This window comes from Danio aesculapii, chromosome 4 (genome assembly GCF_903798145.1).
Source record: "Danio aesculapii chromosome 4, fDanAes4.1, whole genome shotgun sequence".
In the NCBI taxonomy this organism is placed as follows: domain Eukaryota; kingdom Metazoa; phylum Chordata; class Actinopteri; order Cypriniformes; family Danionidae; genus Danio; species Danio aesculapii.
Genome location: NC_079438.1, coordinates 55,419,854 through 55,433,545, shown reverse-complemented (window position 1 = coordinate 55,433,545; position 13,692 = coordinate 55,419,854). Strand labels below are relative to the sequence as shown.

The 13,692-nt window shown below is 36.4% G+C and overlaps 1 protein-coding gene across 1 annotated transcript in view; it reads right to left on the bottom strand.

Annotated features, from left to right (window-relative positions):
- LOC130223368 (CD9 antigen-like) overlaps positions 1-6,950 on the bottom strand; it is an 8,809-nt gene extending 1,859 nt beyond the window's left edge. Inside the window, exons 1-5 of the mRNA XM_056456159.1 lie at positions 6,855-6,950; positions 3,064-3,138; positions 2,880-2,981; positions 388-477; positions 221-304 (exon numbers count right to left, since the gene is read on the bottom strand). Coding sequence (XP_056312134.1) covers positions 221-304; positions 388-477; positions 2,880-2,981; positions 3,064-3,138; positions 6,855-6,920 — 417 coding nt within the window. The 5' untranslated portion in view covers positions 6,921-6,950. The remainder of the gene's footprint in view (positions 1-220; positions 305-387; positions 478-2,879; positions 2,982-3,063; positions 3,139-6,854) is intronic.
- Between the last annotated feature and the right edge of the window lie 6,742 nt (positions 6,951-13,692).

Here is a 13,692-nt window from a genome sequence, read left to right as displayed (position 1 = left end):
TGATTTGCATATTTGTTTTTAATGTAACTAGTAACTACTATTTTATTCTTCTGTTGGTTATTGATAAAATACGGTAATTCTAGTAGTTTAATAAATTGAATTAGATTTTTGGAAATCCCCAAGCAAACGTTGTTTGTGAAATAAGTTATCTTGATGTTACAGTTAATACCTGAACCAGAAAAGCAAACCCACAAAGCTAAACGCACGAGCAGAGACTCACCATGATCACGCCAATGCCGATGCCGACTCCTCCAATCACATGAAGCCGAGAGGTGAACATTTCCTTAATGACAGATGGGCAGCTCTGGAAGACAAGCGAAAAGAGTTCACGAAAACACATTGGCAGATTGACAGAAGCAGCAAGATGATTTGTTGCATGTCTGATACCGTTGTGATGACGACTTCAAGACCCTGCTGTTTGGGGCAGGTGTCAGATACTCCATCAGTGAACAGGCCAGTTAGTCCACAGCACTGCATCTAAACGGCACACAGAAAACAGACAGAATAAATGTTAAAATCAGCATGAAAATCTAAATTATTAAACATTACTGAATTTATACATTTATATACAGTACATGCATGTAACATAGCAGTGTTAAAGGGCCATGAAACCCCTCTCTTTTGTGCAAGTCTATCTTAGAAATCTATCAAAATGCTCCAGGATGGGCGTGGAGTGGACAGAGGGGGGAGTGGACATGGCCGGCAGAGCAGGGGAGAAAGAGTGGAGCGAACAACTGTTGTCAGTGAGCTCACAAAATGAAACAAACCGTGAGGAGACGCATGATTTTATAGTTTAAAGTTAAAATGCAAAGAAATAAACAGTAAATCATTTTAATGACCTTATTCTTCATTGTGAAAGTGCGTTCGTTTTTGCGAACGTTTTAAAACTTCCAATTCAGTCGCCTATGGGAGAAATCACTAGTAATAATAAACGTCAGAAAGTGGTCAAACTACTCGCTCTACTAATAAGTGTTTGCATGACTAGACCGACTAAGTAGAATAAGATAAGAAAATATCAGTTTGCAACATCAAGCAGCAAAACGAGCGTTTTTTAATGTATAAAAATTAATGAGACCGGAAGTCTCGAGCCAAAAAGATTCAAATGGCTGCGCCCACTCGTACGTGAAGAATAAGGTGAATATAAACACTATAAATGAGGAGGACTTCTCTTCTCCTTAATCCCCGGGTCTAAATGTAGACATAATGGATAGCAGTGCAGCAGGTTTCTTTCCCTGTCTATTTCAATTATTAGCCCTGCAGGTAATCTGGAGGATTTTAAATATATGGCGAACACAGCAGCACAGGTATAGTCGAAGTGTCTGAATGGTAACAAACTCAACTGATAAAAGACAAAGTCTGCTATTCTCCAATGCTCGTACTGCTCTCCCAACAAAAACGCTTGCTGCAAACCAACAGCATCACCGGGAAAAACATGCAACAAACCCTGTGACTCATCGAAGCAAACGTGATGTGCGCAGACGCAGCCGTTGGGTCTCTCAGCTTGGCAGGTCTGCCTTGCCTACAGAATGCACGCACTCTCATGAATAATTAAGAAGCAGGGTCTTCTCACCGGATAAGAAAACTCAGCTAGGAATAATAAAGAGAAACCGTCGCATCATCACTTCACTTGCAGATTCACGGTAAGTCACCGATTTTGATCCAGCAATAAAAATCATTTTAAACCCGGAAGATGAAATTAGCTAACAAACGCTAAAAATTACCCATTTTTCCATACAGTTAAAGCTAACAGATGCTAATGTTGTCCTAACTGACGCTCAACACACACAAATCTGAAAATAAATAAAATAAAATAATAAAAAGTACTCCACGGTGTCTTGAACTTTTAATAAGATATTTAAATGTGCGTTTTTAATTTATATCCAATTTTTAAATAAAGCAATTGTGCATTATTTATATCTGCACATCTTTCATTAAAAAAAAATAAAATTATCCAACCACATTATTTTAGAATGCTGTAGTATTTATTATACATGCTGTATCTGTATGGTTACCTTGTTGTTTCAATCTGCACACTTTAAATTAAAACATTCAGAATATTACAGTATAATCACTACATTTTATGCATATACACTATTATTTTTTATTAATACATAGAAAATTGCATAATTAATTAGGAACCATTCATCTGCATATAAATTACACTAATTACTTTCAGTACACATTCTTAAAGTATTTTATAGTCACTAAACATTACAGAATTGAACAGACTTTATACATGCACATCGGTGGCAATTTTCTATTTTTTGGACCATATTCTGTAAACCCTAGAGATGGTTGTGCGTGAACATCCCAGTAGATCAGTAATTTCTGAAATACTTAGGCCAGCCCGTGCGGTACGAACAACCATGCCACGTTCAAAGTCACTTAAATCCCCTTCTTCCCCATTCTTATGCTCGTTTTGAACTGCAGCATATCAGCATATCATCTTGACCATGTCTACATGCCTAAATGCATTGAGTTGCTGCCATGTGATATATAATAATTAACATTAAACAGATCCTATATTATTATAATAATTTATGCACAACCTTTCTATCCATAAAATCACTTATAAATAATTTATCCATGCACATTTTTATACATTACTAGTGCAAAAACAAGGATTGATCTGTCATTTACATGATTTATCATTAGCAAAGGACAAGTCAAATTGCTGCAACAACAACAACAACAAAAATCCTTCGGTAGATTTGATCATGTTCATAAAACAGCTTTAACACTGAAGCAAAAAATAAAAATAGCAACTTTTTTGTTATTTTGACTTCAAGATTTTTCTCCATTCTTCTTTTTCTTCTTCTCATTATTATTATTATTTTGTTCTCATGCTTAGAACAAGCCTTAAAAAAATGAAAACTTACTGCATAATGAATGGCGGTCATAGTTTCCTTCATCGGCCCGTTTGGACTCTGCTTGTAATTGTTGAAGTTCTGCGTGTACCACTGCTGGACATCGGACACAATCTGAGGACAAGAGGAGGACTATGTCAGTAAATGATAAGTAACAGGAGATGCAGATGAACAGGATTTTCACATCATCTCTCACCTTATCCTGATTAGACAAACCCCAGATTCCAGCGGCAACTTCAGCGGCGAAAATGATCAGCAGAAACACGAAGAACTGGAAATGAATGACAAATGACATGATCATCCACAATAAAAAAAAAATACAAAAACTGAAGCATCTATTATACATTTTGTATGTATAGATGACATTGATTCATCTGTAAACACATTTCATTTTAATATAATGGAGTAATACAGTATATACAGTGCATCCGGAAAGTATTCATAGCGCTTTCCACATTTTTATTTTTATTTTACAGCCTTATTCCAAAATGGATTAAATTCATTTATTTCCTAAAAAATTCTACACACAATACCCCATGACAATTGGAACAAAGAGTTTTGGAAATTGTTGCAAATTTATTAAAAATAAAAAACCTAAAAAAAAAAAATGTACATCAGTATTCACAGCCTTTGCCTTGAAGCTCTAAATTGAGCTCAGGTACATTCTGTTTCCACTGATCATTCTTGAGATGTTTCAGCAGCTTAATTCGAGTTCACCTGTGGTCAATTCAGTTGATTGGACATGATTTGAAAAAGGCATACACCTGTCTATATAATGTCCCAGGGTTGACAGTGCATGTCAAAGCAAAAACCAAGCATGAAGACAAAGGAATTGGCTGTAGACCTCCAAGACAGGATTGTCTGGAGGCACAAGGCTGGGGAAGGTTACAGAAACATTTCTGCTGCTCTGAAAGTTCCAATGAGCACAGTGTACTCAATCATCCATTAGTGGAAGATGTTTGGAACCACCAGAACTCTTCCTAGAGCTAGCCGGCCATCTAAGATGAGTGATTGGGGGAAAAGGACCTTAGTCAGGGAGGTGATCAATAACCTGATGATCTGTCTGAACTCCAGCGTTCTTCTGTGAAGAGAAGAGAACCTTACAGAAGGACAACCATCTGTGCAGCAATCCACCAATTAGGCCTGTATGGTAGAGTGGCCAGACGGAAGCCGCTCCCTGCCTGGAATTTGCCAAAAGGCATCTGAAGGACTCTCAAACCATAAGAAACTAAATTCTCTGGTCTGATGAGACTAAAATTGAACTCTTTGGAGTAATTGCCAGGCGTTGCGTTTGGAGTAAACCAGGCACCGCTCATCACTAGACTAATGCCATCCCTGGCATGGTGGTGGCAACTTCATGCTGTGGGGATGTTTTTCAGCAGCAAGAACTGGAAGACTAGTCAGGATAGAGGGAAAGATGAATGCAGCAATGTACAGAGACATCCTGAATGAAAACCTGCTTCAGAGTGCTCTTGACTTCAGACTGGGGCGACGATTCATCTTCCAGCAGGACAATGACCCAAAACACACTGCCAAAATATCAATGGAGTGGCTTCACAACAACTCGATGAATGTCCTTGAGTGGCCCAGCCAGACCCCAGACCTAAATCCATTTGAACATCTCTGGAGAGATCTGAAAATGTCTGTACACTGTCGCTTCCTATCCAACCTGATAGAGCTTGAGAGGTACTGCAAAAAGGAATGGGCAAAAATTCCCAAAGACAGGTGTGCCAAGCTTGTGACACATTCAAAAAGACTTCAGGCTGTAATCGCAGCCAAAGGTGCATCCACACAGCAAAGGCTGTGAAAACTTATGCACATGGGATTTTTCAGCTTTTTTATTTTTAATAAATTTGCAACAATTTGAAAAAACTCTTTCACATTGTCATTATGGGGTATTGTGTGGAGAATTGAGGAAATGAGTGAATTGAATTCATTTTGGAATAAGGCTGTAACAAAATAATGTGGAAAAAGAAACGCTATCAATACTTTCCGGATGCACTGTACAGCATGTGTGTGGACATTACACCTAGTTAAAGTATCTGTACACTTCAAATTAAAAACGTACTGAATATTACAGCATGCATGGAAAACAATTTCATACATACATTTTTTTAATACAACATATAAACATATTTTTGTAGGAAAAAATAAGACCAATCCAAGTATTTGATAAGAATATTTCTAGAAAATGTTATTGAACATAACGTATGTGGTCATGATATATTTTTTATACAATATCTCCATATAAACAGGGTGGTGATTATCTAAGGTAGACACCCAACCTAATAAATATTGACCATCTGAATAGAACCATGTCATGTCAACAACTGAAGGCGTCAGCCAGCTATTTATTCTGTCAATAATCATGCCTTAGGTTAATTTAACCACAACTATCATGCTTACATTTTCAGTGTAAGATATTAGCATTTTATTTAGTCCCCCAACAGTCTAATCAATTCCAGTGGAGGTGACGCTCCTTATGATGTTACTTGTTGTATATGAAATGAGATTGGATTGTTGGTAATCACCGAGCATTTAATTATTGATGTAATGTAGGGATGAACCGATTCCACTTTTTTTTTGTTTTTAAAAACCGATACGAGTACGACGATTTTAATTTGTGTACTTGCTGATACCGAGTACCGAATCCGATACTTCTTAGATTTGGTTAAGGAAAGTGCAATTTATTTCAAAGGAGGTTTTATTTGTTTGCCTATAGCAAGGATGAACATAAAAATCTTTAACAGAAGGCTATTCCAAGCCAAAAATACACACACAATGTTGCTAACCCTGTAAATCGATAGACTTTATTGATTACCGATTAAGCACGGACATTTAAAGGACAATTTATCCTTGCGCTGACAGGCGTTCATGATTACATAATAAAGTATGTGCAGTTTACGTTACCTTATGGAGTCACTCTCTTGACATTGCATATTGGGGACGCATAAAATTATGTGCGGTTTTTCGTTATATTCATATTCATGTAGTCCTGCCGTTAATCTGCAGGTCAGGTAATCAAAAAGTAGGTTACATGATGTTTAACTATGGATGGGTTGAGTGGATAAGATCAATAGTTGGTTATGAAAACTTTAACTACTTTCTCTAAAATATTAAGATGTTTTAAGCGATTTTATCTTGACAGGCACTTTTATTTAGCCTGTAATCTACTATATAATAGTCGAGATTTCTTTTACATATGATGTTCCACTACTTTAATTATAAAAAAGTACATTTATAGTTCATATATAAAATGAGTGCTAGCTTGTTTTGCTGTGATCATTATGCAAGGATCATATTTCATATTCGGTTTATTCTTCAGTAGCCTATAGATTCGCTAATAATGCATTTTATAAGCAAATTGTTTATAAGGACTAAGCTATTAATATATAATAGATTCATTAATACATTAAGACATTGAAGTCAGGTAGCACAACAAATCACATCCACGTAGTGAAATACTGTTCGGTGAATGGTTTTGGCATTTCATGTACGATAGGAGTACAAGTATTTTAACCAAGTATCGACCCAATACTGGTATCGGTGCATCTCTAATGTAATGTGATGTTATTGACCATTGAAAAACAGGATGGAAATGACAATCGTTTCACACACGGAGGAAAGCTTGAGCTGAAATGCGTTTTATATCTCTGAAGAATGTGAAATAAAGAAATATATAGCAATTATTCAACGAGTGTGGATCAAGACCTTTTGAGTTATACTATTAACAAGATTAACACCCCAAAATCTTAATAAAAGCAAGAGAACAGGGCATACTTAGCAGCAATAAGAAATTTAAAAAAAGGGCAAGAATCATATTTTTGGTTTCATTTAAACAGAAACTTGCTACAGTGAGTTCCTGTAATACGCAGAAGTTGAATGAATATATATATAGTACAAAGTGAGCCATTGGCTTGGTTTATTCTTTAGCACACGATAAATATACTATCTCTTTAGTGCTGTAAGAGAATATGTGAGACTTACCAGTCCCAGCATGAAGGACGATTCTTTTATTGCTCCACAGCAGCCCAGGAACCCGACCACCATCATGACGGCTCCGGCCACGATGAGGATATAAACCCCTGAACACAGAGAAACAACATCTTAAGTGTGTCTTTACAGTCATCAAGTGACTCTTTAAAAATACTTAAAATCAAGATGATGATGTTTGAGTTTCACCATTTAAAAAATAAATTCAAGAGTTCACACTTGTTTGACTGTGTTAGAAGGTTTGGCATGCAGTCCCGGGAGAGAACCACGAGCTCGAAGATGGATGAGCCCAAGGCTCCCGCCTGGTCAATGAGCATTAGGAGGGATACGAGATCAGGTAGCTCACGAGAACTCCCCGGATTAGTTTTAGCCTATACCTTAATTAATAAGACGATTCTATCAGAATCTAACCAGTGTGTATGCATTAGGTACTTATGACTTTTACTATAATTTTAATTCACTTGTGTCACGTCTTTAGGCTGTGGGAGGAAACCGGAGTACCCGGGGGAAAACCCACGCAAACATAGGGAGAACATGTAAACTCTACAGTCAAAGTGCTGGCTAGCTCAGTGGCCTTCTTGCTGTGAGGCAGCAGTGCTAGCCAATGAGCCACCATGTTGTCCGATCCTAGAGTTGAAGAGGAGGGAGAGAGGAAGGAAAATGGAGGGGGGGGGGGGTTGTCTTCCAAAACCAAGATAGGGAATGAGAAGTTTAGGCTGAATATTTAGGTTAAATTTGGGATAATCCGATTGGCTAGCTAATGATTAGTGATCATATCACATGCTCCTTTCGAAATTAGTATGTGAAACTTCACATAGGGAAATAATCAGAACGCAATGCTAGTAGGCAATTACTTCACTATCATAAGTCCCTCATTTTTATCTGCGACTTCATTAATCACCCAGTTAAATATGTGACATGAATATAGATAATGAACACTATATTATGTACACTGTCAATGAACTACGACTGTGAGACAAATGCTGCTCCATCTGAAAGCACATGCTGGAGACTTACTGCTGATCACAGAACTAGATTTACTGACAAAATGTGCATGACAAATCGCTTTCGATTACTCATACAGCCCAAATCAAATCATCGACTATCATAGAGGTACCTTCAAATCTGCTTCAAGATCCAGAATGCTTACAGTCTAAAAAACGCTGGGTTCCAGACTATTGATTTGTGTTGGGACAACATGAATGAATTAAATTAACATATATTAGTTTACAAATTTAAGTGGATTAAACATAACATAAAAGATAACCATAAAAAACACTTTTGAGTGCATTTGTTACATTGCATTAGAATTCAAAAGGAATAATTAAAATAAAATTTAAAAAAGAGTAACAATTACATTGTTATGGTTAATAGGTGGCGATATGCAACTATTAAAATCCATAGTCTCTGAACAACAGGCCGATGAAGATGATGTTGAGTCAAGCATCCATAGACGAGAGCTGTGTCCCAACTCGCATACTATCCATCCTAAATAGTATTTGAAAACAGAATAAGTGTGTCCCAAATCATAGCATGTTGAAACGAGTATGTCAACTGTTCACTAATGGTTTACGATTTCTGGTCAAAATTTTAAGTGTAGAACCATCCATATACTCTAACCGCTGATATTTTTAATATCTAGCACACTGGAAAATATTCAAACTGTATTGTCTGTGGTGTAGTTCATCTACAACAACAATACTGAACCTATATAAAAAGACATGTGTGGACATTAACGTCTGAATGCATAATTAAGACCTGAGATTTCTCTTTATGACAGACTCGTGAATGGGAGATTAACCTTCTGCTGCTTCTTCAATAAATTAAATATGAAAGACAAGTGGATGATGTGTGGATGATTGACAGGGCTCATAACTAATCAACACAACAATCGGTTAACGATGAAGTAGTATGTCCCAAAGCTTGCACTCTCTTCTGTTACACACTCAAAAGTATACATTTTTCTTTCACAAAGTACATACTTTTAGGGAGTAGTACAAGTATGCGAATTGTGATGCAGCAAATGACTTAAACTCTGAATGAATCTGCTGTTTTGAATGAATCGATTGAATGAATGATTCAAATTTCATACTCGAAACATACTGGCATCTTGTGGTCATAGTGTTATTCATGTTTTCTCCATTACACACACAAGAAAACTGCTTGGTTGTTTTACAAAATGGCCAAACCCAATAATTTAGTTAAAATGTTATTTAAATCGAATGAAAAATAACCCAATGTTGGGTAAAACTATTGGGATTGTCCATTTTTAAAGTGTTTGAATAAAACCACCCAGCATTTTTTTTTATGTGTAGATACAAATTAGCTCCAGTTAACAGCACAAAAACACTCAGATAATTGTTAATCAAATTTTGGGTCATGTCACACACACATTTAAATGTCAAGCTTTGAAGGGCCTTTAATAAAGCTGCAAACACCAGTAAAACCGCCTACCAACATCATCGGATGATTCATCTAGATATTCTTCTCCAAAAGATACACATGAAAAGTTAAATCCTATAAACGCACATGCAAAAAAAGGTTAGTCACACACCTTTCCCATGCAAATAGTCACCGCATGCCTTTACCAAACACTGTTTAAAAGGGGTAGTTCACCCAAAAATTGAAAATTTACTGATTGTTTACTGACCCGCAAGTGATTCCAAAGCTTTATGAGTTTATTTCTTCTGTTAAACACCAAAGATGATATATTGAAGAAGGCTGGGAACCTGGAAACATTGGCTTCCACAGTAAAAACCAAAGGAAAAAAACAAATACCCTGGAAGTCTATGGTTACAGGTTTCCAGCTTTCTTTAAAATATCTTTTCTGTAAGGACGAGTAAATGATGACCGTTTACTTCAAGTTTATCTGTATGCCGCTATTCACAATAATTATTGTTACTGCATTACAATTACATTCGGAAAAGTTAAGGTTATTAATTACCATAACTTTATTAGTTACTAATAACTTTAACTAGTAACTAATAGAGTCCTGTTTGGGAGGTAACGTCTAATTCCAAACGAGTGCGAAACCATGTGATTGGGCCCGATTTCCGATCATGTGATCGAATCTTGACATCCCTACTTTTAATGTTTAAGTTTAATCGTGTATTGACAATGTTCATTTTAAGGTGAACTCTGCCTTTAAATGCCAACCAGAGAGTCTGGCCACTGCTACATGTATAAATGAGAACTTTTCCCCTCACTTTAGCTCTACTCTAATGCTCAGAATAAACTATGCAAAGACAAATATGCAAAACAAAATTCCATGCAAGTGTATCATGAATCTGTATCTAAACCACTCTTTGGGATGGCCTGTCATACAAATGTTTGGCATTGCTGTCAATCAGACACTGCATTGATGAGGTTTCTAGATTGGTGGTGGAGAACATTCAATTCTCCAGAAAGCAAAATAAACAAAAGGAGGTGGGAAGAAAGCAAACAATGCGAGTTCTGTGGTGAGGAGGAGAAAGGCAGCTCTGTGAGGGACGATGAAACTGGCAAACACAGCCTCCCCAAGAAACAGCACTGCCATTATAACACCACAAACCTGCCTCTTAAAAAAACAAACCCGCTGACACAAACCCAACATCACCGCCGACACTATATTTAGTTGGTTTTTAGCCTTCAAACCCACCAGAAGTGTTTTATCAGGGGGCTGAGATTTGGTTTAAAGTTAAATTTGCTGGCTGTTGTTTTGTGGGATGTCCATGTAATCCACCCGATGTGGAATTTGTTTTCATAAAAACAAAACAAAAGCTGAGACGAGTGACAAAGAGAGTGCTTTGAATATTAGACATGAATTTGTTTTGGTCATGCTCTGCCCGACAAAAGTCTTGTCGTCGACCCCAGTTGTAAGAGCAACAAATCATATAATAATTGCATCACAATCATTACCAATACTGCAGAATACCTACTGGAACCCGCATGGACTCAAGATTCTCAGAGACATCAGTCAAGTTGGTGAAGGATAAATCATGGTTTGGAGTTACATTCAGTGTCATAATCATATTTTATTTTGGTAAATAAGCGTAATCTAGAGGCCTTTGCCTTTCATATAAGCCACTCCTGATACCAAATGATCAACTAGAAGTTATTATTTGTTGTTCTTAAAACCTGGATAGGCGACAAGACTTTTGTCAGGTAGTGTATGCTTTCTTTAAAAACAGGACTAATTAGTCAATGTCCAAAGACCAACTCATGGTGTTGGTCATTTAACATCAGTGTTGGGAGTAATGCGTTACAAAAGTAATGTATTACAGTAATGTATTACATTTCCAGTAACGCAGTAGTGTAAGGCATTACTTATACATTTTCAGTAATATTTTACTCGGTACATGTTCAGTAACGCGTGCGTTACAACAAACTTTTCGCCCGCAAGACATTACCAAATAAAAATACCGCAAGTAAGTTCTATTTTCTGTTCGTGGTTAGTGAATATATGCGCGTTTTGTCATTAATATCCCTCTGGCTATTGGAACTTTTTTACTTTGAACGCGGAATGATTTCAGCCTCTGAGCTCGAGGTCCGAGGCTATTGGCTCAGCCCGGTTCACAGTAAGGTCAAGCCCTGACGTGCAGCGGAAAAGCGGCAAAATAGATATAGAAGACAGTACATTCGCGAGATGGACGTATGTGCATATGGCGTTATTTCACTGACAACAGTCGTAAGCGCAGTTTACAAGAGTGCATTCATGTAATTCTCTGTTCGTGGACAACTCGACCGCAATTTTTTTTTCGCAGTCGCATGCACTCAAAACACGGCTGCTCACGTGCGAATGATTTGCTCTGGCTCCGTCAGATGATGCAGACTCACATTTTGTGCCTTCATTTCCTCTTCTTTTCGTGCTTTTGCTCTCCAGAGATCCTCCTGTTCAATTGGTTATCCCAAGAATGTTGATATGGTTTATATATTGCTACGGTATTTATTAGCAATACACGAAACACTAAAAGGTTATGATAAATTCTATAATAAATACTTGTGTTTTTGAGTGTTAGATATACTGCCTATGTTTTAGGCTAGTATTATTTACAATTTGTTAATGAATGCGTCAGCATACTGTAGTATTAAGAATAGTGAACTGATAAAATGAAATACAAAGTGTAGTTTTACTACAGTAAAGTGTGGTGAATTGTAGTATAGTATACCCTATATTGTAAAAAAAAAACTACAGCACTGGGTAATTTGTTTATATTACGCTTGTGTTACCATAGCAACTAGTATTAGCACAACTGATTAATTGAAGTACTTTACTGTAGAACTGTTCAAAACACTGTACATGACAGGGAAAATGTCTCCACAATCTCATCAGCATGTGGAAGACACAGGAGACGTGTTCAATTTATTTTAGTTGCCATGATAAAATGGGATTGATAGTGAGATTTATTTGAGGAGGTGAATATTTCAGTAGGCTCTAATACCTCATCAAGTTTTTCCCCTATTTTTATGGGTTACATTTCTGCTTGCATTCGTTATATTTTTGTTTAAATTTTGTTTTTATTTGATTAGTATGGTGCACCTTTTGGATGTTTAATAAATGTTTTTTAAAAATGTATTCTTTGCATTCAACTTCTTTTCTCTGTGTCTTAAGTGTTTGAAATTGGGAACTATTTCATCATATACAAACAACAACAAAGGTTATAGTGGATTAGATTAACAATGTAATATGTAAGTCTATTTTAGTATTTTGGTTATTGTTAATAAATAGTGTACAATATAAATTATATCAAAAAGCATGAAAGGAAGAGGGAACACAAGACACAAATTGAGTCTGCATATAATCTCACTGAGCGAGTAGTGTACTGTGAGCGCACAGAATTTTGGTTGCGAGTTTTGTCCACAAAGGAAATCGGTGCACGAGCATTGAGAAAGCTATGTTCATCATGCTCACTTTGTGCATGACAGTTTTGTGTTGTGAACCTGAATTTAAAGTGAATAGAATAATGGCAAGATTAAGAAAAAAATGCATCTCGTCATGGCATTGGAGTTTACATATAGGCCTGTTGTGTCTAATATGAAAATAGCCAAGCTATTCACAGCTATTGCCAGATAATCACTTTACCTTTACCATACTTTCAACAGACTTTGATCATTTGTGATTCTGGCTCTTATCCTTTCTTGCATTGTCTTGAGTCTTCACGTTGCCAAATATATACTATATTGTTAGTAGCCTGGATAGGTCACCGTCATTCTGCTACATCATATCGCTTTCTACTGGATGTAAAATGCTCTGCAGTACATTTAGTCATTTTAGAATGTTAAGTTCTAATTCTGTAGTTGTTTTGGTGAAAGTAACTAAAAAGTAATATAAGAGTAATGTAACATATTACAATTTTGAGACAGTAATATTGTAAGGTAAGGGATTACTTTTAAATCACAGTAATAAGTAATCTGTAATGTATTACAGTTTGGAAGTAACTTGCACAACACTGTTTAACATGCCTAAAAACAAACTTTTTTAAACTTCACTTATAGTGTATTTGAAAAAAAAACCCTAAATAAATTTACACACCAAGACTGCATTTATTTGATTGAATATTTATCATAAACAGTACGCTTGAGCAGTTAAAAACACACCAAGATTATATTTATTGGATAGAATATTAATTAAAACAAATAATGAAAATGGGGGGAAAAAAGTAAAAAGTAAATAAAAGAAATAATGACACCTGAGGGGATGTGTCTGGACATGTTCATGTGGGAATGTGACATCAATGCATGCCCTCTATTGTAGCTACATCTTTAATTAAACACCTGAACCAGCTAATCAAGGTATTACTTACTGGACCCACTAGAAACTTCCTAATCTGTGTGCTGAGGGAAAACTGCAGGA